The sequence below is a fragment of the Apiotrichum porosum genome, assembly GCF_003942205.1.
Source record: "Apiotrichum porosum strain DSM 27194 chromosome Unknown scaffold_12, whole genome shotgun sequence".
NCBI lineage: Eukaryota > Fungi > Basidiomycota > Tremellomycetes > Trichosporonales > Trichosporonaceae > Apiotrichum > Apiotrichum porosum.
The window spans coordinates 186,331-209,263 of NW_021167119.1; the positions used below are offsets into that span (position 1 = coordinate 186,331).

At 61.2% G+C, this 22,933-nt stretch overlaps 12 protein-coding genes across 12 annotated transcripts; 7 read left to right on the top strand and 5 right to left on the bottom strand.

Moving 5' to 3' along the window:
• Positions 1–40: 40 nt before the first annotated feature.
• Positions 41–1,425, top strand: EHS24_002101 (uncharacterized protein; the record flags this gene model as incomplete). The annotated part of the gene is made up of 4 exons (XM_028617845.1): positions 41–258; positions 337–764; positions 806–1,272; positions 1,330–1,425. The coding sequence occupies 4 exons, from the start codon at positions 41–43 to the stop codon at positions 1,423–1,425; spliced, it is 1,209 nt and encodes a 402-aa protein (XP_028473523.1).
• A 370-nt stretch (positions 1,426–1,795) lies between these two features.
• On the bottom strand, positions 1,796–2,840 carry EHS24_002102 (uncharacterized protein; the record flags this gene model as incomplete). Its single annotated transcript, XM_028617846.1, has 3 exons — positions 1,796–2,065; positions 2,299–2,465; positions 2,663–2,840. 3 exons carry the CDS (start codon positions 2,838–2,840, stop codon positions 1,796–1,798), a joined length of 615 nt encoding a protein of 204 aa, XP_028473524.1.
• A 1,307-nt stretch (positions 2,841–4,147) lies between these two features.
• On the top strand, positions 4,148–5,727 carry AAT1_1 (aspartate transaminase aat1; the record flags this gene model as incomplete). The annotated part of the gene is made up of 6 exons (XM_028617847.1): positions 4,148–4,188; positions 4,317–4,401; positions 4,456–4,554; positions 4,609–4,683; positions 4,742–5,328; positions 5,391–5,727. 6 exons carry the CDS (start codon positions 4,148–4,150, stop codon positions 5,725–5,727), a joined length of 1,224 nt encoding a protein of 407 aa, XP_028473525.1.
• Positions 5,728–6,175: 448 nt separating this feature from the next.
• On the top strand, positions 6,176–7,420 carry PEX14 (peroxisomal membrane protein pex14; the record flags this gene model as incomplete). The annotated part of the gene is made up of 4 exons (XM_028617848.1): positions 6,176–6,241; positions 6,333–6,611; positions 6,666–6,719; positions 6,773–7,420. 4 exons carry the CDS (start codon positions 6,176–6,178, stop codon positions 7,418–7,420), a joined length of 1,047 nt encoding a protein of 348 aa, XP_028473526.1.
• Positions 7,421–8,023: 603 nt separating this feature from the next.
• Positions 8,024–9,930, bottom strand: EHS24_002105 (uncharacterized protein; the record flags this gene model as incomplete). The annotated part of the gene is made up of 4 exons (XM_028617849.1): positions 8,024–8,270; positions 8,358–8,521; positions 8,652–9,413; positions 9,475–9,930. The coding sequence occupies 4 exons, from the start codon at positions 9,928–9,930 to the stop codon at positions 8,024–8,026; spliced, it is 1,629 nt and encodes a 542-aa protein (XP_028473527.1).
• Positions 9,931–11,405: 1,475 nt separating this feature from the next.
• EHS24_002106 (uncharacterized protein) lies at positions 11,406–11,889 on the top strand (the record flags this gene model as incomplete). The annotated part of the gene is made up of 3 exons (XM_028617850.1): positions 11,406–11,520; positions 11,592–11,741; positions 11,795–11,889. 3 exons carry the CDS (start codon positions 11,406–11,408, stop codon positions 11,887–11,889), a joined length of 360 nt encoding a protein of 119 aa, XP_028473528.1.
• A 395-nt stretch (positions 11,890–12,284) lies between these two features.
• Positions 12,285–13,943, bottom strand: YTM1 (ribosome biogenesis protein ytm1; the record flags this gene model as incomplete). Its single annotated transcript, XM_028617851.1, has 3 exons — positions 12,285–12,698; positions 12,812–13,475; positions 13,573–13,943. 3 exons carry the CDS (start codon positions 13,941–13,943, stop codon positions 12,285–12,287), a joined length of 1,449 nt encoding a protein of 482 aa, XP_028473529.1.
• Positions 13,944–14,201: 258 nt separating this feature from the next.
• Positions 14,202–14,782, top strand: SOH1 (suppressor of hpr1; the record flags this gene model as incomplete). The annotated part of the gene is made up of 4 exons (XM_028617852.1): positions 14,202–14,312; positions 14,365–14,498; positions 14,537–14,656; positions 14,695–14,782. The coding sequence occupies 4 exons, from the start codon at positions 14,202–14,204 to the stop codon at positions 14,780–14,782; spliced, it is 453 nt and encodes a 150-aa protein (XP_028473530.1).
• A 167-nt stretch (positions 14,783–14,949) lies between these two features.
• EHS24_002109 (uncharacterized protein) lies at positions 14,950–16,389 on the bottom strand (the record flags this gene model as incomplete). Its single annotated transcript, XM_028617853.1, has 7 exons — positions 14,950–15,130; positions 15,168–15,315; positions 15,359–15,555; positions 15,602–15,717; positions 15,761–15,931; positions 15,976–16,153; positions 16,226–16,389. The coding sequence occupies 7 exons, from the start codon at positions 16,387–16,389 to the stop codon at positions 14,950–14,952; spliced, it is 1,155 nt and encodes a 384-aa protein (XP_028473531.1).
• A 249-nt stretch (positions 16,390–16,638) lies between these two features.
• Positions 16,639–19,348, top strand: EHS24_002110 (uncharacterized protein; the record flags this gene model as incomplete). Its single annotated transcript, XM_028617854.1, has 5 exons — positions 16,639–16,712; positions 16,752–17,316; positions 17,368–17,418; positions 17,458–17,566; positions 17,604–19,348. The coding sequence occupies 5 exons, from the start codon at positions 16,639–16,641 to the stop codon at positions 19,346–19,348; spliced, it is 2,544 nt and encodes an 847-aa protein (XP_028473532.1).
• Positions 19,349–19,607: 259 nt separating this feature from the next.
• Positions 19,608–20,240, bottom strand: EHS24_002111 (uncharacterized protein; the record flags this gene model as incomplete). The annotated part of the gene is made up of 3 exons (XM_028617855.1): positions 19,608–19,917; positions 20,054–20,151; positions 20,208–20,240. 3 exons carry the CDS (start codon positions 20,238–20,240, stop codon positions 19,608–19,610), a joined length of 441 nt encoding a protein of 146 aa, XP_028473533.1.
• A 1,195-nt stretch (positions 20,241–21,435) lies between these two features.
• Positions 21,436–22,912, top strand: EHS24_002112 (uncharacterized protein; the record flags this gene model as incomplete). The annotated part of the gene is made up of 4 exons (XM_028617856.1): positions 21,436–21,550; positions 21,604–21,686; positions 21,901–22,153; positions 22,206–22,912. 4 exons carry the CDS (start codon positions 21,436–21,438, stop codon positions 22,910–22,912), a joined length of 1,158 nt encoding a protein of 385 aa, XP_028473534.1.
• Between the last annotated feature and the right edge of the window lie 21 nt (positions 22,913–22,933).

Below are 22,933 nucleotides of genomic sequence, written 5' to 3' on the forward strand. Positions count from 1 at the left end.
TCTACACGAACAACACTACCCTCTCCCACGCTTTGCAACCATGCCCCAGACGTGGTCGACGTTCCCCCACCGCCCCCAGTTCCCGATCCACCCGTTCGTCCCGTGGGTCAGCGACGGGGACATTGACGACCTCAAGGCGCGCCTGTTCACGCCGCCCAAACGCGCGCAGACATGGGACAACGTCAATGGGCCCGCAAGCCTGGGCGTGAGGCATGCATGGGTCGACGAGGCCGTCAAGCGCTGGCAGGTGTTTGACTGGTGAGTCCGGGGCGGAGGCGCGCTTTGTTGTTGTCGTCGTCGTCGTCTTGACCTTTGCTCACACCTGTCTCCCCCCAGGCGCACCGTCGAAGCCGAGATTGCCCAGTTCCCCGGGTTCCGCGCATACGTCGATTTCGAAGGCCACACGTACGCCGTGCATTTCCTCGCGCTGTGGAGCCAAAAGCCCGACGCGGTGCCCATCGTCATGTCGCATGGGTGGCCCGGGTCCGTGCTCGAGTTCACGCCGCTGCTCAAGCACCTGACGGAGACGTACGCGCCTGCGACGCTGCCGTACCACGTCCTCGTGCCCAGCCTGATCGGGTACGGGTGGTCGTCGCCCCCGCCGCTGGACCGGCCGTTCTCGAGCCGGGACAACGCCGGGATCTGGGACGCACTGATGCGCGGACTGGGGTTCAGTAAGGATAAAGGACGCGGATACCTCGCGCAGGGCGGCGACATTGGGTCGTTTGTCACGCGCCAGCTGAGCCAGCACGAGAGCTGTCTGGGTGAGTGTGGAGAGGCGTGGCTCGTGGCTCACACACCACAGGGATCCACCTCAACTTTTACCCGCTGCTCAAGTCCAAGAACCTCAAGATGGCCGACCTCGACGCCGTGGACCAGCAGGCCATGAAACGCGCGCAGACATGGGAAGCCGTCGGCCTCGGATACTTGGTCGAGCACGCCACCAAGCCCGGCACCATTGGCGCCGTCCTGGAGTCGTCTCCGCTTGCGAGCCTGGCCTGGATCGGCGAAAAGCTCATGCACGCACGCGTGCCCGACCCCATCGAGTTTGTGCTCAAGGAAGTGTCCCTGTACTGGTTCACCAACACGCAGGCAACCTGTTTGTGGGAGTACAGGGCTGGGTGGGGGCCAGACAAGCGCCCGCAGGACGCCATGCCGGCGTACATCTCCAAGCCGATGGGCTACTCGCAGTTTGCGCTCGAGATTTACCCCACCCCAATCTCGATGGTCAAGGAGCGCGCAAACGTCGTGTGGGCGAAACGCCATGCCGATGTGAGTGTCTGCTGGGTCTTGCGTAATGGATTTAGCTGACAGGATACCCCCCCGCAGGGCGGCCACTTTATCGCGCTCGAGCAGCCTGTGACGCTGTGGAAGGACGTGGCGGCGTTTGCCGACCAAGTGGTCCCCGCCAAGAGCAAGCTCTAGGTGATGAGCCCGTGGCGGTGGTCGTGTCGGAGGGGAGAAGAGAAACCCCAGCCAGCAGCAAGAGTGGCAGTCGGCAGACAGTAACAACTAGTCAGTAGTCAGTAAGCAGCAGTCGGTAGTCTTATGCGTAGTTTCCAAGTCTCCTTGTTGATGCAGTTCTCGTGGATCTTGTACAATGCTGCTCTGCTCGAGCACACCAGCGCACGGACACACTGGCACACCAGCACACATCGGAACAGTCAATATGCATACACGGGGTGGTGGTGGTTTCGTAATATCTAAATCGCCAAAAAAAATGACCCAACCAAAGCGAGCGAGGAAGAAGGTGCGTGACAGTTGCAGTTGCAGTGGCAGCTGCCTCACGCGCCTCTCAAGCCTCCTGCTTGTCGGCAACCTCGAGGTTCTCGGCCTTGGCCGTAATGTCCTTGACACTGTCGATGGGCTTGTCGTCGCTGCCCTCGGCCTCGCCGACGGTCATCTTGACCTCGCCGTCCTCGGTCTCGGTGACCTTGATGTTGGGGTTGTCGTCGCCGCCCTCGGCCTTCCAGAGGAAACCCTCGATCCAGCCCGCGACCTCCTCCTTGCCCTCACCGGCGAAGATGGCCTCGGCGAACGCGTCGCGGTCCGCAGCGTTCTTCTGCTGTGGCAGGTGTCAGTGGGTGGGCAAATGGGCAAGGGGAAGAGGGATGTGGGGGTGTGGTCGGTGAGGTCGCGCATGGGTGAGGTCGCATTGCCATATTCCAGCCTCGTCCAGGTGCTTGGCCATTGAAGCCTGCTCGACCCAAGCTGCCACCATCGTTCGTCTTCTACCCAGTGGCAAGACCACCCAACCATGCCCGCCACCAACTCTCTCCACAAAACGACAACACTCACGTGCAGAAGCTGGATACCGCCGCCACGCGCCTCGGGAACGTCGACGAGGGCCGACACGCACGCGACGTGGTTGTTGAGGACGGCCCAGTGGATGGGAGGCGAGCCGGCCTCGTTGGTGGCCTGCAGCGCCGCGGCGGGGAGGTGCTCGAGGAGGACCTGGAGGACATCTGTGGGTGGTCAGGTGAGGTTGGCCATGGTGTGCGCGTCAGGTGAGGTGAAGGTGAAGGCGACGGCGACGGCGACAGCGGAATGCAGCCGACTGCTGTGTCCATTCCGCTGCAACCAAAGATCTTGTATCTTTTCCCCTGCTTTGCTCCTCTTTCCTCTTCCTCGCCTCCCCCTTCTCCTCTTCTCTTCTACTCACCCAGGTGTCCGTTACCGCATGCCATGTGCAGCGTCGAGTTTCCGCGCTCGTCCCGTGCGCCTGCGAGGGCGTCCCATCCGTACTGCTCGCCAAAGGCCTTGATCTCATCGACCTCTCCGAAGCGGGCCGAGAGGAGAATGTCGTCGAGCTCCTCCTGGGTGGGTGTAGGCTTGGCCATGGTGTGGGTGTGTGTGGGGTTGTAGAAGGGATATGAGGTTGAGTAGTTGGATTGACTCGTTGGGTGGCAATTGGGTGTCATGGTTTCAATATTTTGCATGCTCGTTCATCGCGCGCCACGTGCGCCGGTGGAGGTGGTGAACGGTGGTTGGAGGGAAATGTGTCCCCCAGGTGTCATACAAAAGCTGGTGACACAAGACCCAAAGACCGATGGACGGCGTTGTCCTGCAGCCTCTTCCCCCCCCCCCCCCCCCCTTCCGGCATCGGAGACACCCGCCCCAGGCTGCATGCTCTCGGTTAACACGTTAACAGGCTCCACCACGGCAGCCACGACAGGACGCACGCTGAGCGCTGCACGGCCCGTTTCTCTAGGGCCTACGAGGCCTTGTCTGCCCCGCGTAGGGGTTTCGCTGTGGGGAGTGGGGGGAGGGGGAGGTGTGTTTTGCTTCTTTTGTGTGTTCGCGTGTGACGCGTGTGCCCGGTTTCTGCGGCTGTCTGTCTGGCTGACTGCATCTGCCGGCGGCTCTGTCGGTGGCTGTGTCTGTCTCCCGCGATCTCTCGGTGCCTCTTCGGCGCGTTTGCACACCCGGGGGAAACAGGAATGAGGGGGATGGTGTGCAAATGGCGAGTCGACGCGTCTAGTAAGCGACGGGTGTGCGATGGTGTCCCGAGTTGTCAAGAGCACACACAGCAGAGTGGTGCACAGATGGATGCTATTCATTGGGATCAAAGTATGCCTGGGTATGCATACAGGGGAGACGAGGTGTGTGAGCAGACAACAACTATACCCACTACCCACTCTCCCGCCGGTCCGGGATCCCGAATGGCCCACCGCGCAGCAGCAACAGCAACACGAGAGGCAATCGGCCGATGATGCCATCGTCCATCGTCGTGGGCCGCCGGGTACGCGCGCGCGCAGAAAAAAAAAAAGGAGGAAAACATCGACGAGATGGGCACCGGAAAAACCCTGTATATAAAATGGTAATCGGCACAATTGCCGGTAATTAGCGGGGGTATATCGTGTATTGCATTTTGTCTAATCCCATTTGAATGTGAGCCCATGGAAGGAACCGCTCCGGGACAATTTCCTGGCAAAGACCTCGACTGAGTAGATTTCCTGAGACTGTCGCTTTCCTGGCATCTCCGAGTCGGGCCAAGCGGGGGAGGCAGGAGGGGGGGACCGTCGTGTAAAGCCATCTCATCTCTCTCTCTCTCTCATCTCTCCATCCCCACATCTCTCTCACGCACCTCTCCACGATGCTCACCGCTGCCACCCGCACCGCCCTCCGCCTCCGCGGCACCCCCGCCATGGCCCGCTCCGTCTCCGTCTGGGCTTCTGTCAAGGCCGGGTAAGTAGTTTGCCTTTTTGTCGTCGGCCGGCCGCCGCCCACCCTCGTGCTCTCGAGTACCCAACCTGGGCGGCCGCCTACCGCAAGTGCAGCAGCAGTAGCAGCAGCAGCTGACGCGCCGTCCACAGCCCCCCCGACGCCATCCTTGGTATCACTGAGAACTTCAAGGCCGACACCTCGCCCAAGAAGATCAACCTCGGTGTCGGTGCCTACGTGAGTGTGCTTCTGTTGTGACCCGCCAGCAGCAGCACTAACACTCACCTCCAGCGTGACGAGAACGGCAAGCCCTTCGTCCTCCCCTCGGTCGCCAAGGCTGAGGAGATCCTCTTTGCCCAGAAGGGTGACAAGGAGTACCTCCCCATTACTGTGAGCCAACACACCGACCACCACGACAAACGACACCGACGCTGACACGTGCAGGGTCTTGCTTCGTTTGACCAGCTCGCCGCCGAGCTCGCCTACGGTGCCGAGTCTGCCCCCATCAAGGAGGGCCGCGTGAGTACAGCTTGAAACTCATCGACAGTGCCCCCCCAGCTGACGCCGTGCCCTTCAGCTCGCCGTCACCCAGACCCTCTCGGGTACCGGTGCCCTCCGCATCGGCATGGAGTTCCTTGCCGAGCACTACCCCAACAAGACCATCTACATCCCCAACCCCACCTGGGGCAACCACACCGCCATTGCCAAGCGCGCCGGCCTCCAGTCGGAGAAGTACTCGTACTTTGACCCTGCCACCGTCGGCCTCAACTTTGAGGCCATGAAGAAGGACATTGAGAACATGCCCGAGGGCTCGATTGTCCTTCTCCACGCCTGTGCCCACAACCCCACCGGTGTCGACCCCACTGTCGAGCAGTGGAAGGAGCTCTCCAAGGTCGTCAAGGCCAAGAAGCACTTTGCCTTCTTCGACATGGCCTACCAGGGCTTTGCCTCGGGTGACATCAACCGCGACGCCTTTGCCGTCCGCCACTTTGTCGAGGAGGGCCACCAGATCCTCCTCTGCCAGTCGTTTGCCAAGAACCTCGGTCTCTACGGTGAGCGTGTCGGCACCGTCTCGCTCGTCACCGCCTCGCCCGAGGAGAAGGCCCGCGTCGACTCGCAGCTCAAGATCATCATCCGCCCTTCGTACTCGAACCCCCCTATCCAGTGAGTCAAGCAGGCTTTCCTCCCCTCCCCTCCTCAGACGTATACCTAACTCTCTCTCCCAGCGGCGCCCGCCTCGTCTCCACCATCCTTGCCTCGCCCGAGCTCAAGGCCCAGTGGCTCTCCGAGGTCAAGCTGATGGCCGACCGCATCATCGACATGCGCGAGAAGCTGTACAACAAGCTCGTCGAGCTCAACACCCCCGGCGAGTGGGGCCACATCAAGTCGCAGATCGGCATGTTCTCGTTCACCGGCCTCAAGCCCGAGCAGGTCGACGAGCTCGCCCAGAAGGCCCACATCTACCTCACCCGCGACGGCCGTATCTCCATGGCCGGCCTCAACAACTCGAACATTGAGTACTTTGCCGAGTCGGTCTCCAAGGCCGTCAAGGGAGAGCTCTAAGTGTGTGTTGGGGGTTGGGTTGGTTTAAAACGACACACACACACACACACACAAAGGTAGCGTCTCCGCCACTGTATTATTCGTATAAAAGCAACAACAACGACAACGGGGGACGCCGTTCGTTTCCTCTTTGTCTCTTGTTTGCTGGGTGTGAAGAGAAAAAAACGGGCATAGCGTAGGATATGCCTGGATTATAGACGTAGATGCGCATGCAGTCGTCAATGTCTGGAAACGATGGATGTCTGGAAACGGACTTGGCCGTTGGGTAGAAGGCGGAAGCAAATTGGCCACAGTGGGCCGGCCGCTTAAGCGGTGAGCCGAGGGCCCGGAGACGGCAGCAGAGAAGGGGGGGGATTGTTCACGCCGTCCGTTGTGTCGCCATCCGGAACATCTCCATCCTCCATCTCCTCCATCGCACTCTCCATCGACGTCGACGGCAGCCCACACCATGGACGCATCAGGCTCCAGGCAGGACCTCGTACGCAATGCCGTCCTCTTCCTCCAGGACCCAAAGGTGAGCACCCCGAGACCCACTCGCCCACCTATACCCACACGACCCCAACGACCCCACCCGTTCTGACATTCTTCTCCTCCCCTCTCCACAGGTCCAATCGTCCCCGCTCGCACAGCGCCTAGAGTTCCTCCAGAACAAGGGCCTCACCGAGCCCGAGATCCAGCAGGCGCTCGGCGAGGCCGCCAACCCGGGCTCGACGCTAGCCCCCGCACCACCCACGTCGTCGGCGCCAGTCGCCCCGCCGGCATACGCCCGCGCCCAGCAGGCGCCCGGTGCGGCCTCGCAGCAGTACGGGTACGGGTTTGCGCAGGCGTATGCGCAGCCCATCGCGCCGCCCGAGCCACCCAAGCGTGACTGGCGTGATGTGTTTGTGAGTAGAAGAGAGAGAGGGAATGAGTGTTGGTTGTGCTGACGGGATTTTCAGATCATGGCCGTCGTGTCCGGTGGTGTCGCGTACGGTCTCGCCGCGCTCGCGAGGGTGAGTTGTGCCAGGCGGACATAGACTAAGCGACTGTCAACTCACGCTTTCAGAAATACCTCGTCCCCCACCTCAAGCCGCCTTCGTCCACGGCCTTCCAGGAGACGTCTGCCGAGCTCACGACGCAGTACGACCAGGCGCAGACTGCGCTCGACGAGCTGCGTGCCGAGACGGCCGCGCTGGCCGCCAGCGCCGAGGGCGAGCGTGTGCGCGTGGCGTCGGCGCTCGACGACGTCGAGGCCGCGGCCCGTGCGGTGCGCGACGCCGAGCAGCGGTGGCGCGACGACATGCGCGAGGTCCGCGGCGAGGTCGAGAGCGTCCGCGAACTGGTCCCGCGCATGATTGAGAAGCACGCCGGCGCGCAGAGCGCCGCGCTCACGGAACTCCAGAACGAGCTGCGGTCCCTCAAGACACTGCTCGTCGCGCGCCAGGGCGCCGCGGCCGCGACGGCGGCGGCTGTCGCGACGCCAGTGGTGACGGACACGGCGGCCGTGAGCGGCACGTCGTCGCCGGCGCCGGTGCCCACGCCCACGCAGGCCGCGGCCAACGCCCTCCTCGCGCCCCGCGGCAAGGCCAGCATCCCGGCCTGGCAGCTCGCCGCGCCCGCGGCCAACGGGTCGAGCGCGAGCGTCGCGTCCACGGTCCCCAGCACGACTGCTAGCGCCAGCGCGTCCGGCGCGTCCAGCCCCACCAGGGAGTAGGGCGTAGGGAGTAGATAGGAGAGAGAGAGAGAGAGAGGATATATATGTAGTAGTGCGCCAACGGTGATACCTTGGCCCCGGGCATAGCAGGCGCAGCGTGTAGATAGGACTCCAGAGAGGCAGGTTGCATGATTTCTTATGTGAATGACAAATCCAGCTACCCCAGGCGTCCCCGTCCATGCCCCCAATGCTCATGCGCTCATGCTTGATTAATGTCGATGTGCTTACAGCGCGATGCCGTCGTCCGTGCCACTGCCCCCGCCGTCAAGACCCCACCTACACGGCGCGTTCCGTCCCCGCCCCGGACCCCGATGACAACGGCGCCGCCGCCGGAATCGCCTTCCAGTCATGTAACAGCTGGTCGACGTGCTTGTCCACATGCCGCACATGCTCGTGGCCATGGAGCAGCGTGTCGGTGTCGCCGTCGTCGGCTGTTGTGGACGTGGACGTCGCCGCGTCCACCATGCCACCCCCACTGCCGCCACGTGCTGCGGGCGGGGACGGGGACGGGGACGGCCCAGCGGGCGCGGGCACCGTCGCGTACAGCGACGAGAGGAAGACGCCAAAGGCCACAAAGCCCGCAATGATGGCTGCGTAAGGGTGTCAGCTGGGCCGCTGGGCCGCTGGGCCGCTCGGTGTGCAAGTAGCAGCAGAACGGCACGCGCCACTCTCCGCCACTCTCCACTCACCAATGGCGCGCCGCGTCGAGTCCCACTTGACGCCCTCAATGGCGGTCTGGAGGTCGCCGAGGTGGATGGTAAACTTGTTGTTGAGCTCCTCGGTCGCCATGTCGTAGCGCTTCATGTCGGCCCGGGTCTGTTCTTTGCGGTCGTTGATGTCCATCTCGATCCTGCGAGACGCAAGTGAAGTGTGTCAGTTTTTGAGTATGTAGCTATGGGCGGTCAAGGCCGTATCAGCTGCCTTCTGGTGTACCCACTCGTGGCGCATGTCCTGCAGGTCCCCCTTCATCCGCTGGTCGACATTGTCCACTTCCCGCCGCATGGCGGTCGCCTTGGAGCGCAGTGCTTCGCCGGCGGTGCGTGCCCGGATAGACTGCTCGGTACGCAGTTCCGAGAGCGCCGCTTTGAAGTGGTAGTCCCACTGTGTTGTGTCAGCGGCGTGCCAGTGCCACGCGGGATGCAGCTTGTGCCTCTGCTGTGCCCTCGAACAGTACAGCCAAAGCAAAGCTCTCACGGCGGGCTGACAGACCGGCGCGCACACTCCTACTCACATTGTCCAGGTCCTCTGTACTCAACACTTTACCCAACACCTCCTCGCTGCGGCCGACCAGCAGCCCGCGCGCGCCCTTCATGAGCTCCTTGGCGGGCGCCGAGTCGATGCCGGCGCGCTCGAGGCGCGAGATGAACGCATACGTGTCGAACGGGTGCGGGTGCCGTGGCGGCTTGGACACGGGTTCTGGGAGGGAGACGGGTGGTATGACGGTGGCGAGGGTTGTCGCCGCCGCTGGGTCGATGTCAGGAGGTGGCTCAGAGGTAGATGGAGGGTCGGTCGGGATCGGCGTGGCCGTCGGGGCCGGGGCTGGGGTCGTGGACGGTCCGTCAGAGGTAGGAGGCACGATGGAGCTGGGTGTTTCTGGCTGCGTTGCTGAAGAGCTGGACACGGCGCCCATGTCTGGCCGGCTGTTGGGGCCTGCGGCCGGATCGCGCAGTGTGTCGGCGCGCTTCTTCCTCTCGGGCTGCGGAGGAGGGTTGCTGTCGGCTCCCTCAGTCGACGGTGCGGTCGTACCCAGCAAGACTGGCGTACTCTCCAATGTCGAGCTGGAGCTGGGATCCACTCCCGCGCTCGAACCAATACCCGGGAGGGAGCTCGTCGACGGCGGCGAACTTGGGTTTGATGAGCTTGCGCCGCTCGCGCTCCCACTACCATCCCCGCCGCTCTCTGGACGCGAGTTGGGCCCAGCTGCAGGATCGCGTATCCCATCCATCCCACCAGCCGAGTCGAACGGGTGCTTGGACGCGTTGATCACGCTTGGCTGGCGGTGTGTCGCCGTCGAGACAATGCCGCGCCGGTGCAGCTGCCCGATGGCGGCGTACGTCGACGCGAGCTGTCGGTCCAACGCAACTGTCCGCAACCCCGGCCCTTCCAGTGCGCTGCTGAGCCTTGTACGTATGCTTGTGCTTGTCCTTGAACCCGCCTGTCCACGGGGCCACAGCACCGGTATCGTCAACGATCGTGTTCGGCTCCAGCTCGCCGCCGCTGATGGCGCCTTGCTGATGCGCGCAGACGCCAGCCTCGGCCGTGTGCCAGCGAGTGCACGCGTGGCCGAGCCTCTGGTCCTCGGGATGGCCCACGAGAGCATTTCCGGGCGCCGATGTGGGTTGTTGTTGTGGTTGCAAAAGTATGAGTGAGATGGAACGAGCGATATTCGGCCTCAGCGGTGAATATTTCCATGACGTCGTCGTCTGTTTTGGCTCTCTCCGTCGACGCGTAAGGCCGCCGGCAGCGACCGGGGGCCGGGGGGGCTCGTCGTTGAACACGCCGCAATGCATGGGTCATGGAGTGTTCATTGCAGAGTCACGCGACAGCGCAGTACATGGGGGAGGACTGTCGATGCATGAGAGGGGCGTCTTGCGCTGCAGAATGGGAGAATGGGCGAGGACATGAGACGTCCGGAATCGGCCGAACGACAAGAGTAACCGGGTCTTGGCCACTAACAAAGTGGTGGTGGCTGGGCACGCTGTCGTTCATCGCATATCACGTTTGCCTTTTCCTTCTTTATCGCTCTCGCGCCTTCGTTCTAGCTGGCGGCGCACCCATGATCCGTCATGCCTCCGGAGCCAGATAACACAGCCGTGGTGGACGTGAGAGGTTGTCACTTTTGCGCGTGCACGTTTGAGATAAATGGGCCGCAAAACAGGCCGGGCGATCAGTTCATCGTTTGCAACCCACCAAAAGCAGGCAAAAGGAGCGCGCACATGTGAGAGAGAGCACTGTGGGCCGGACGTCCGGCAGTGAGCAGCGCCGCGGCCGGTCCACCGCCCCCCCGTGCACGACCGACGCGCGCAAGTGGCCCAGCGATCGGCCAGCGAGTGGCTCGGAATGCGCCGCGCCGGCGCACAAAAGGGGGACGCTGGTACGCTGGGACGTTGGTGACATATGACAATAGAGAAAATAATCCGCGAGACAGTGGGTGGGGGTCCAGAAGCTCCTTCTGCGGGCGGATGTGCTGCTTGCAATGCATGCAATGGGCCATGAGTGGCGTTTTCAGGTGCATGTGGCGCGTAAGCCAGCAGCCCAGCAGCAAGCTGCAGCAGGCAGCAGCAAGCAGCAGCTCACCCGCAGCGACGTCATGTCACCCACCTCGACCCCCCGTCCCCGGGCCGCCAAGGCTGCACAAGCACCCGCCACGGAAAGCTGCTCGGGTGGGATCTGGGGGCTACTCACGCACAAGAATACTCTTCTCGCGGCAGCCAAAGGGACAGAGCCCCAAGGCAAACAGGGTGGTGGCACAATGGACATTGTTATTGCTGGGCCTGCTGGGCAACGGGGTATACCCGACACAGCCAGTGGTGTGGGCCGCTGTAGGGAGTCGATGGGGCTCATATGCCGACAAAGAGCACACACTCTCTTTGCGTACCTGTGATCCTGTGACTGCATTGCTTGCGAACGGAAAATAGAAAATGCGAGACATGACAGAGGCAAACAAGGGGGCCACGGACAGGCCTCGCGGCGCCGTCGTCGGCTCGGCGCGCTCTCGGCTAGTGGCCCAACGGCCCAACGGACGGAGGTGGGCGTGTGGGTGGGCGTGTGATGACCGTTTCCCACAACCTGAGGCTATGCTTGGGGAACTGGGGGGGCTGCTCACGAGGAGGCTCTGGAGGCTTCTGAGGTGGCGGCCAAACAGTCACCACCAAAGAGGCCGCGGTATATAACATATCGTCCAGCCGCTTTCCATTCCATCCCCATCACACTATCACAAACGCAAACCAAACAAAGCCAACCAACCCACCCACCACCACCAACCATGACCCTCTTCAACCGCTCCCCCTCGCCCAAGGTCTCGTCGCGCCGCCAGTCGCACTCGGGCCCCGTCGACCTCGAGCACTGCCCCGGCGACAAGAACGGCGCCAACAAGGACGGTAAGTGGTGTCTTGATTCGCCTCTTTGTGGCGACATGATAAACCGGGTATTGGCTGACGCGAGATTACAGAGCACTGCGTCACCGTCGACGTCGAGCGCAACGGCCTCACCTACCACCAGTGCTTCTTCTGCCGCAGGGAGGTCCAGCAGTCCGAGGCCATCCCCCCTCCCAAGCGCCAGGCCTCGCAAGGCCCCACGGCTTGCCCCTCCAACCCCGGACGTGAGTGCTGGCAAACCCCCAAAAAGACAACCCCAGGCTGACCAAACCCACAGAGAACTGCCTCTCGGTCCAGGTCAAGACTGGCGGCGCCGTTGCCTACCGCTGCATCTTCTGCCAGACCGACACTGCCCCGCTTTTTAGGAAATAAGCAGCTGTCGGGGGGTCGGCGGCCCACCAGCTACCAGCATGGCCAGCACCCACACGCTCGCCCCTTATCGGATTCGGTCCCACCCCACCCAAATTCCCCCCAAGCCACAATCATGTCCTCGACCGTTTGCTTGATTCCAACCAACCGCCGGGGACGCTAGAGTCAGCGGGGGATTTCCATTAAAGTAGCAAGCACTGTGACGAAAGATGACAAGTAATGAGAAGAAGACGACGACGACGACGGCGGCGAGGAGAATGTCAAACATCAGTCTCACAATGCTGTAAACTATCACCATACATATGCGAGTCTATGTGTAATTGAGCACGAGAGGGGGGGCACGGCACACCGAATGAGAACATTTGAGCAATACGCAACGTTTGCTGCTGCTGCAGGGTCTACTGGCCACGAGCGTGCCAGATGCCGACCTCGCCATCCTCGCCGCCGGCGACGAGCACCTCGCCGTCCCAGGCGGTAGCGAGGAGACGCTCGCCGAGCACCTTGCCGTTCTTGGTGACGGTGCGGCTGCTCTCGTCGCGCTTGCGCTGGACCGAGAACAGGGCGTGCTTGGGCGACCGCACGTCCCAGATCTGGCACGCGCCGGCGTACGTCGCCGTGGCCAAAGTAAAGTTGGAGGTCGGGTGGCACGCGATCGACGGCACGGGCGAGCCGACGTTGAGCGTCTGCGCAATGACCGACGTGGCCTGGCGCGTGTCCCAGAGCGTGACGGTGCGGTCCATCGAGCCTGCGGCGAGCGTGCCCGAGGGGCCAAACTGGTCCACACAGAGGAGAGCCTTGTCGCTAGGTCCTTGCTGCGAACGGTCAGTGTGGGTTCCCCGTGAAAACATTCTGCCAGTGGTTGTGGTATCAAGGTGTGAGAGTTTATGCTGGAACACCTTGGCACAATCACACCCGGGGTACTCACCCTAACAAGAACGTTGGCGCCGCTCTCGGCGTCCCATCCACGGATGCTGCCGTCCCATCCAGCCGACCACACACGGGTCTCGTCCTCGCGGTCCCAGACAGCGCCGCCGATCCGTCCAGCGTGGCCGCGGAACACGGCGTCGGGGGCACGCCTCCATCCCTGTCCCTTGTCGCCGGTCGCGTCGCCGTCCGTCAGGCCCTCAATGATACGCTGAGCGTCGCCCTCGATCTTGCGCCTCTTCTTCTGGCCGGGGAGGTACGACGTCGGGTCGGCGGGCAGCATGTGCTCGGTGGGCTCCTCCTCGGGGAGCGCGTACAGGTGCAGGGCGCCGTCCCAGCTGGACGAGATAATGTCGCGGCCCGAAGACGAGGCGATGACGTTGGAAATGGGGCCCGAGTGGCCCATCAGAGTGTACACTTCGCGTGCGGTCGAGCCCTCGCTGGCGGCGACGTCGGGGTCGAGGGATGGGAGGGAGAAGACGTGCACGGCGCGGTCGACGCCGCCGGCCGCGACCAGAATGTCCGAGGTGACCTCGGCGGGCGAGACCCACGTACACGAGGTGGCACCCAGCGAGGTCGGGAGCGGCAGAGTGTACAGAGCAGAGCCCTCAGTGCCGAGGGGCAGGACGCGCGCGTGCGAGAGGTACGACGAGACAAGAACGTGACTGTTGGTGTTGTCAGTGAACGTCCATAAAGCCTGAGCTGAAGATGACTCTACGTCCAGCTCAACCCGGCGCATGCCTCCCGTTCCCCACCACTTACCCCTTGCGAGCCAGGCTCAGACCCGAGACCCAGTCCTCCTGCTCCCAACGTCCAACCTCGGACGGGGGAAGGACACTCTGGATGTATTCCACATTGATGGCCGTCTCCTCGTCGTCGCCGCGGTTCTTCTTGACCCACGCCTCCAGGCTGCCGCGGAGCACCTCGCCCTCGACGACAAAGTCAAAGGGGACAGGCGCAGCACCGCTGTCGCTGCCGTGGCCGAGGACCTTGTTGATGAGCTCGGAAAGCTGGAAACGGCGCCAGTCGGATGGGATAAAGTAGGTCGACTGGGGGATGGCGTATGCTCCGCGCGTGAACAGGTTGACGGGGAGCTGGCGGGCGCTCGAGCCCGAGGCTGTGGGTGCCGACATGGTTGCTGGCTGTGGGGGTGGGGGGGGGGGGATGAGTGTAGAGATGGACTGGACGAGTCTCTCTCGCTGTAGAATTAATATCGTGCTGCGTAACAAGGAAAGTGAAGAGCCAGCTTCGGAAATTTCACAGTTACGTAAGATTTTGTTGTTTGGGTTGAAGCGGCGACTTGAAATGAGAGCGACCGATGGAATGACCCGTTGTTGCATGCTGCTGCAGTTCGCATCTCTCTCTCATCTCGTCTCGGACACCTGGCTGACATGCAGCAGTTCCCAACAGTCCTCCCACCGCCTCCTCTGCCGGACGGGACAGTCCCGACGCGTACACCCGAAAAGCACGCAAACCTCGTCCGCTTCCAGTCCGAGCTCGAGGTCAGTTTAGCTTAACCTGCTGTTGTTCTCAACTGACGCCCGTTCCCTCCAGTTTGTCCAGTGTCTGGCCAACCCACTGTACCTCCACGAACTGCATGTGCAGAAATACCTCGACGACCCGGCGTTCCTGGAATACTTGAAGTATCTCGATTACTGGCGCAAGCCCGAATACGTTCGCTTCATCATGTGAGCTTTCATCAGTTGGATGGCTAGCTGACGTCCAGCTACCCTACCTGTTTGTCCTACCTCACCCTCCTTCTCACACCGACCTTTCGGGCCATGCTGGGTGACATGGGCTTTATTGGAGAGTTGATGCGCATCGGGACGCGACACCACGAGACATGGTTAGTTGTCCCACGTGCAGAGACCAGCTGACAACCAGGCGTGCCGAGAAGGAACCTGTCGAGGCCAAGACTGAGCCGGTGGAGCAGGCAGAGACCAAGCCTGGCGCCGAACAGAAAGAGGCATAGAAGGCAACGCCGCATGCGCGCACGCACACGTTTGCTATGCCCTATGCCTGCGCGGTAACTAGATCTGTTGTACCCTAGTGACATGGTAATGTAATCTACAGTTGCGGTGGTCTATATATCCCTCCTTTATACGTTTGCTGCAAGCCAAGGCCACAACGACACGACCTTTACACGGGAGCCATGGCCCAGCGGGACACGACACCGGCGCCGCTCAGGCTGTCGACGACGAGGAGGTTGGCAATGGGCGTGTCCTTGTGCGAGAGCACGCGGAGGACGTCCTGCGCCAGGAGGCCGCCGACAATGGCAAGCGTGGGGGCGAAGAAGTGCGTAGCGTGCGCGGCAAGGTGTCTGTTGTCAGCTGGGGAGTCGCGGCGCCAAAGCTCACTCGATAACGGCAGCGTCAATGGAAGGAGTGACCTTTTCGTTGACGCCGAGCTTGACGCGGAGCTCCTCGGCAATCTTGGCGAGCTCGTCCACTTGGCCTTCAGTGCCCGTTGGCAGCTGTCTGTTACGCTTCGAGAACTCCCAGACAGCTGTGCATGGGTCAGGGAACAGTCCAAACGACATCAAACTCACCGAGGATGGCGATGGGCAGCTGGGGCTGCAGCGCCTTGCTGTCCTGGCGGGAGAGTCCACGGAATGGGCTGCCACCGTTCTCAGCCTGCTTCAGATCCAGCGACCAGTTAGTCTTATCAATGGAAGCCTCGAGGGTCGAATAGCGCGCGGTCTTCTGAACGAGCGCGGGGTTGGGGTTCACGGACGTGGCGGCGGGACTGGGTTGTCAGCTGAAAGAACTCGAGAGAGTGGCTATCAGCTCACGTCACAACATATTCGTAGGTCTCGCCGAGGTCCGCAAACGCGTAGCCGTAGAAGCCATACGTTCCGGCACCGTAGAACATTGCCTTGGCCTGGCGGGCAGCCGCATCAATCGTCTCCTGAACAGGTCAGCTGAGGCAATGCGTATGGCAGCTAACACACCAACTGCGCCGCTGCAAGGTCGCACGCAACCACAACGTTGACCTTTTCCTTCTCGAGGAACTCGACCATCTTCTCCTTGTCTCCTCCAACAAAGGGCTCCAGAGTGGGGAGGGCAGTGAGGTTGACAAGCGGGTTGAGCGAGGCAATTTGAGGAAGGGCCGCCTCGGTACGCTGACTGTGTTAGCTGCTAGTGACGGTAACCCGCAGCTACCCACGTTCTTGCCCACAGCACCTTCCTCCTCGCGGAAGAGGAAGCCGCCTCCGAGGTCTTCCTCAGTGACGTCCTCGCCGTCCATGATGATCATGCGGCCAATACCAGCGAGAACAAGGTTCTTGATGGTCTCGTGGGCGAGCGAGCGCAGCGAAAGGACGAGCACAGTCGAAGAGCGCATCCTGGTGGGTCAGTATTGCCACCTCGTGCGACATAGGATGGATGGTGAGTATGCTAGCTGCCGGTGTACCCACTTGTTCTGCGCCTCGAGACCCCACAGACGGATCTGGCGGTCATAGAGCGACGCCTCGTCTATTGTCAGCTTCGCAAGAGAGAGCCAAAGCTCACCTTCAGTGATCTGGCCGTTGGCAGCTGGCGCAGGAGCTGCTGGAGGAGCTTGAGGCTGTTCCGAGGCCATTGTTTTAGGTAACTGCTTGATTGATTGATGGGAGAGAGTGAGTGAGTGTGAGAAGGAAGACACACAGTCCATTTGTTGTTGACGAGGGGGTGACTGGATGCGCATTTGAGGGTTCATTATCACCATTAGGATTGTTATTTAAATAAAACATCTGGTTCCGCTAATGAACCTCCACCTGATGTTTCCAACTTTTCCGTCCACAGTTGTCATCTTGTCTCTACATCCCACCTCGCTCCTCCTCACACGACCATGCTGCGCCAGACCTTTGCGCGAAAGGTCATGCGCCTTCGCTCAGTGAGAGCTCTCACAAGAAGCCTCCACGAGTGAGTTACAGTCCTTGGGAAAGGCCAACTGACATCCAGTGCCCCGCAAGTGTCCCCGTTGCCGCTTCCCACCCTCTCTGGCACACTCGCCACCCCCGATACCAGTTCCTTCCCCCTCTACCGCCCGCCACCACGTCTCACTACGGCGCAGGAGCCGCTTCCAGATATTGACAGCCTGCCGACCGAAGACGAGATCAAGCGCATGATGAAGGCACAGGTCTCGGAGCGCGCTACTCGTGACCTGCCAGAGTTCAAGGAGGAGGAGCTTCGCGACTTCTACAAGCAGCTCGTCCTGACTGGTGCTCACGAGGACACCGAAGCTGTTGCGCAGATCGCGGCTCCTGACACTCCGAAAAGGATTTCGTTCAAGGAGAGGCGGGCTCTTCTCAGCGAGCTGCAGGACCGCCTCATGGCCTATGGCGGCGGCGAGGGCGAGGGCGAGGGCATGTCGATTATGCCCGCCTTGCCACCGGGCACACCACAGCACGTCGCTCTCACTGCGGCATTGATCAATGCCGCTCCCCCAGAGGACCCGGACAGCCTGCTCAATGTCCCCCTCGGTCTGGTGCGCACGTCAGAGTGGCGGGCACTCTTTGATACGTTTGTGAGTTGCAGCAATAGTCGGGTGTTTTGTGTACCTTGCTAACATTCTTAGGTATCCGAGAAGGATGCAAAGGGTGCCGAAGTGGTCCTCAACATCATGACGGTAAGCTTTTACACCACGTTCCAATAGTTAACGTATCAGCGCCACGGTGCCACTACCTCTGTGCTCCAGTATGAGAAGCTCATCAAAATGTACGCCAGCCGAGGACAAACGGCAGACGTGACCCGTCTCATTGCCGAGTTTGACCAGGGTGAGTTGGCTACTTGTGACACTCACTGACGATGCAGTTGGTCTTGAAATTACCAACTCCCACCGCGACCGTATCGTCCAGTCCTGCCTGAACAGCTCTGGCGGTGCCGAGTACGCCATTTCCGTCCTCACCCAGAGCGAGGCACTTGGCACGCCCTTCCCTCAAAGCTCATACAACATCATTCTCTCGCACCTCGTCGACGGTGGCGCCAACGTGTTGCCCAACTCGCACACCCGCGCGTTGGCACTGGACCTCTTCACCCAGATGCGGTTTGCGGCCCATCCCACCCCTGACCGCCAAGTCTACAACACCATCATCCGCTCGTGCGCCGCTCCCCAGGACCCCCAGCCCGAACGCGCACGCGACCTGTGGCTCGAGATGACTGGTCCTGGTGGTATCGAGCCCCGGTGCGAGGAGTACAATGCCATCATCTCTGCTCTGGGCAGCACCAAGAACGACTACCTCGAAGCATACGATCTGCTGAGGCAGATGCTGGGCAAACACCACGAGGCGACGTTTGTGCCGTTTGAGGAGGACGCTGTGCCGCGGTCATCGCCATGGGTGCCGACTCTCCAGACATTTACGGCCTTGTTAGAGGGCACCAAGCGTGCCGGTGACCTGGAACGCGCGCGATGGGTGCTCAATCAAGTTGTTGACCTCGCCAAATCGGCCGCGTTCACTGGTGACAGGAGGCGTATGGCTGGGCCGGATGAGGAGCTCCTCTCCAACGTGTTCATGACGTACGCTGCCTGGGTTGCCCCCATCAGCCGTGCAAATGTCCAGCACGCTGTCAAGGGCGCCACCGAGGGCGCCGAGGCAGTGGAGTCGGAGGCAGATGAACGGCCCGCGGCGGACCACAGTGTCGTCGAGGGCGAGTCGTCCTCGGGTGTGGCTATGCCCAAGACTAGCGCCGAGGCTCTGCTCGAAGCCACTGTCCTCTTTGAACACGTGGTCAACGACGTCAACCGCAGCGATCGGAACGTCGTCGACATCTTGCAATACCCCTTCGGCAGCGCCAAGCTCACCCCGAAGCTTGTCAACTCGTACATTTCTGTCATCCTCCAACACTCGGCGTCCGTTCCCGATGCCAAGAGGGCATTTGACAGTGCGTGGGAGCTTGTCTCGCATGTCAAGCCTGCGCCTCAGGCCAACGGCTGGACCTGGCTCAATGTCATGGACCGCGTCTCGCGCGGCAGGATCCCCCGTGACGAGCGCCCTGCTGCCTACGGCTGGGGATGGAGCGTGTGGGACCAGTACCGCGAGTGGTCTACCACGACCTTGAAAAAGCTGTCGGACGGCTCGCCCAAGAGTCTCAAGCAGCGTCACGCCCTCGGTCTTGGTGAGCGCCAGATCGAGAAGATGTGGGCACATGCCATCCGCCTCGCGGCGCTGGAAGACGACACCGACAAGGGCCTCAAGCTGTTGCGCGACTTTGCAACACTCTACCCAGCCGAGGACATTGTCAGGACGTACACGCCTCAAGTGCGAAACAAGGCCCTCGCCATCCGCATGTCCGAGGCCGGAGCCGTCGCCGAGCCCAGTGTCCCTCCCCACCTTCTCTTCGATGACCTCAAGCTCTTGCACAGCCGCCTCGTTCGCGACGAGCACCGCACAGGTGTCGACTTTGTCAAGTTTGTCAGCACCGCATACCAGTATTCTCTGGGGAAACGCCGCCGTTTCCGTGTTCGCGGTGCGGGTGTCGCGCGTACACTCAGGAAGAAGGAGAGGGAGGAGAAGGGCAGGATTGAGACCATCATGTCCGGACACGCGCAGATAGAATAGGCCCGTAGAAACAACCATTCAGTGATACCCTGCACTGCGATACCGATGCACACCCATCCCTCATAGAATGTGCTGTTTTGGCTGCTTGATAGCCCAAACTAACGCTTGCAGATTGTAGTGTTGGATCTTTTCAGTGGCCATGAACGATGCGATGATACATTCCTCTAAAATGCTCTCCCTCCGCTTTCCCTTTCGCCCTCACCCCTCCTTCCCCTCCCCTTTCCTCAGAGCCCATGCAGGAACACCAAGCTCAGCTCCTCTATGGCACGACCTCGATACCGAGCGTGCGGGCGCTACCGATAATGCTGCGGGCCACGCGCTCCTCGCCCAGGTGCTTGAGGCCGTCCTCGGTACACTTGACTTTGGCAATCTCGTACACATGCTTGAGGGAGATGGTGGCAATCTTGCCCGCGCCAACGTTTCCAGAGCCCTTCTCAATCTTGGCGGCCTTCTTGAGCAGGTAGCTCACAGGCGGGGTGCGGAAGGTGAAGGTGAAGGTGCGGTCGGGGTTGATGGTGATCAACGTAGGGATCGGGAGGTCGGTCTTAAAGTGCGCGGTACGGGCGTTGCTGTAGGGGGTTACTCGTCAGTTTATGGTGCGCGAGACGGATAGAACGCGCGCGCGGCACAGGTGGACATTGTCTGCTGAGCCTACACCAATGCCCGCCAGCAGCCACCTGGCCGCGCGAGTGGAGGCAAACGCACAACTCCTTGCAAAAGTCCATGGCCTTGACGGCACGCGCACCGAGCGCGGGACCGACAGGAGGCGACGGCGACGCCTTACCGGCGGGCACGAGGAGTTTCTGTCGTGTCAGTGACCGTGCCGTCATATATCTCGCTTCATCGCGCGTGCACGCACGACTATCTGAGTGATGGCCGCCTTTCCGGACATGGCGGATGGTCGGTGGAGGGGTTACGAGGAAGGTGGAAAGGGAGTCGCTGGGCGATGTGGGAGGGGGGAAACGGCGCGCGGTGCGGTTCCGGTGTGCTGCAACTGTTGTAGAGGTTGCTGCTGTAGCTGGTGAGGGAGGTGTGTTGCCGAGAGGCGGTGGTATAGATGTGTGTTGTTGCGAGATGACCGCCTTGTTCCGACTTCTCTCGAGAAAGTCGATCTTTCAGTCAACGGAAGGAAAAGTGGGATTGAAACTCGTGGTCGATTAGAAACGCTCAGGTTTGTTAATAGAGGTGTGGATGTTTGTAATTAATTTTGTTCCCGTTAAACAAGTGTCAGACGGAGATGAATCTCCGTCTTCACGTGCAAAATATTTTACGTAATTTTTTGTGTGTGACTGTCTGCAGTTCGCCCCCAGGCTCCAACGAGGTTGTTGATTGCTGAGATGACTAGCTGTAACCCAGCGGCCAGGGGCGCATCTCTCGGCCCACGGAACATCAGATGCCGAGCCCAGAGTGTGCATATTGGGGGGCATACAGATAGTACATAGCACACGCCCTCCCATCGCCGGCAGATGTGACCTCCTTGGTATCGAAAGACAATGACAGGTAACCTGTATCCAGCACTTGCTCGCGGTTCTTGTCGGCACTTGGATCTTTACCTGCAGCTGGGAGTGTTGGTCAGTTTGTGCATTCCTTCGACCTGCTAGGAAACGTGTATTTTTACAGCATGTGTCGCGCTGCTTTCACCAGACAGAGCGCTTGCTGCCACCGGTCTTGCCGGCGCTCCCCGGGAACATCATTCAACCGACTCGGCGCCGAAATGGAGGCCCACGTCTCTTTCAGCCATATGCACCGTCACTGTCAAGCTGGCAGCTAGCGATCGGGTTCTTCTCGGACCCAGACCTCCGGGGCTGCCCATACAAACGACAGGACCCTCATGCATCACTCCTAGGGTACAGGCTGCATCCAGCCGCATCCACCCAACGACGCTCACACCCAGGTTCACGGCACATCAATGCGCCGACTCTGCCGGCGCGCCCGGCCCGGATCACGGTACCACGGTGCCACTTTGGCTCCATCTGCCGACACAACATCTTATTAACGCGCTGGCTCTCTCCTCCTCGTACCTTTCGTTCTCCCCATCCTTCTTCATACAGCCTTACCCCCAAAGCATAGACTAATAGCTACACGTCATGACCACCGCCGCCCCCCTTGACCTGACAAACGAGCGCGCCGAGGAGCTCATCCGCCTCATGACCGATGGCCTGGTGAACATTGAGGACAAGACCGGCGAGTTCCTTCTGCACCGTGAGTTGCGTGGAGAGGGCAAATGCCAGGCAAACCCGTGCTGACTGGGACAGTTGCCGACGGCACTGTTATCGACACCAAGGGCTGGAAGGGATGGGAGTGGACCCACGGCATTGCGCTCACTGCGCTGTACCACGTAAGTGTTGACGAGGCTCGCGCACGTCGGTCCGGCGAGTTCGGCGCCGAGATGCCGGCCCTGTCCAGTGTAGCTGCGGCACGGTCGTGTCTTGATGTCCAAGCTGGCGTATGTGCTAGTGCGACGGCTGCAGAGACCGCACAGTTGTGGTGCACATCACCTTGGAGAACGGGCTCTCCCCTCAGCGCAAGTGGCCATGGGCTGACCCCGCCAGCACCAGGCTATTGCCCCCAAGGAGGCCGCTGCGTACTCGACCAAGACTGCTCTCGACTGGTTTGAGATGCAGTACAAGATCTCGAACGTCGGTGCTCCCAAGAACATCAACACCATGTCCCCCTTCTACTGCCTCTCGGCGCTGCTGGACGACAAGAAGGTCGACGACAAGCGCTGGCTGCAGTGGTGTGACGAGTGGGCCGAGTGGATCATGAACGACCTGCCCCGTACCAAGGAGCGTGGCTTCCAGCACAGTGAGTATCATAGCTGGGTGTTCTCAGTGGCCACGAGCTGACAATTCCACAGTGACCTACGCCAACGACCACCACGACAACCTCTGGGACGACACCCTCAAGATGTCTGTCATCCCCCTTGCCAAGATTGGTGTCTTGCTGAACCGCCCCGAGTACATCGCCGAGGCCAAGTACCAGTTCATGCTGCATTGCCAGTACCTGGTCGACACCTCCAGCGGTCTGTGGTACCACGGCTGGGAGTTCACCGACAAGGGCGGCGACAACTTTGCTAACGCCCTCTGGGCCCGTGGTAACTGCTGGATCACCATTTCCATCCCCCTCTTCCTCGGCATCCTGGGCGAGGAGCACCTGCCCAAGGACGACCCCCTGCGCGCTTTCCTCGTCTCGACCCTCCGCCGCCAGATCGACACGCTCGTCAAGACCCAGGACGAGGCTACCGGCCTGTGGCACACGCTCATCATGGACCCCACCTCGTACGTCGAGTCGAGTGCGTCGGCCGGTTTCGCCGCGGGCATCTACATGGCTCTTCGCCAGGGCCTCATCTCGGGCGACCACTACCGCGCCTGTGCCGACAAGGCCCTTGCCGGCGTCATCAACTGCGTCGGCCCCGACGGCGAGGTCAACCAGGTGTCGTTCGGTACCGGTATGGGGCCCAATCTCCAGTTCTACAAGGACATTGCCATCACCTCGATGCCCTACGGCCAGGCGCTTGCCATGCTCGCCCTTGTGGAGTGGGAGCGCATCAACGAGCAGAAGTAACGAAAGGAGTTGCATAGTTTT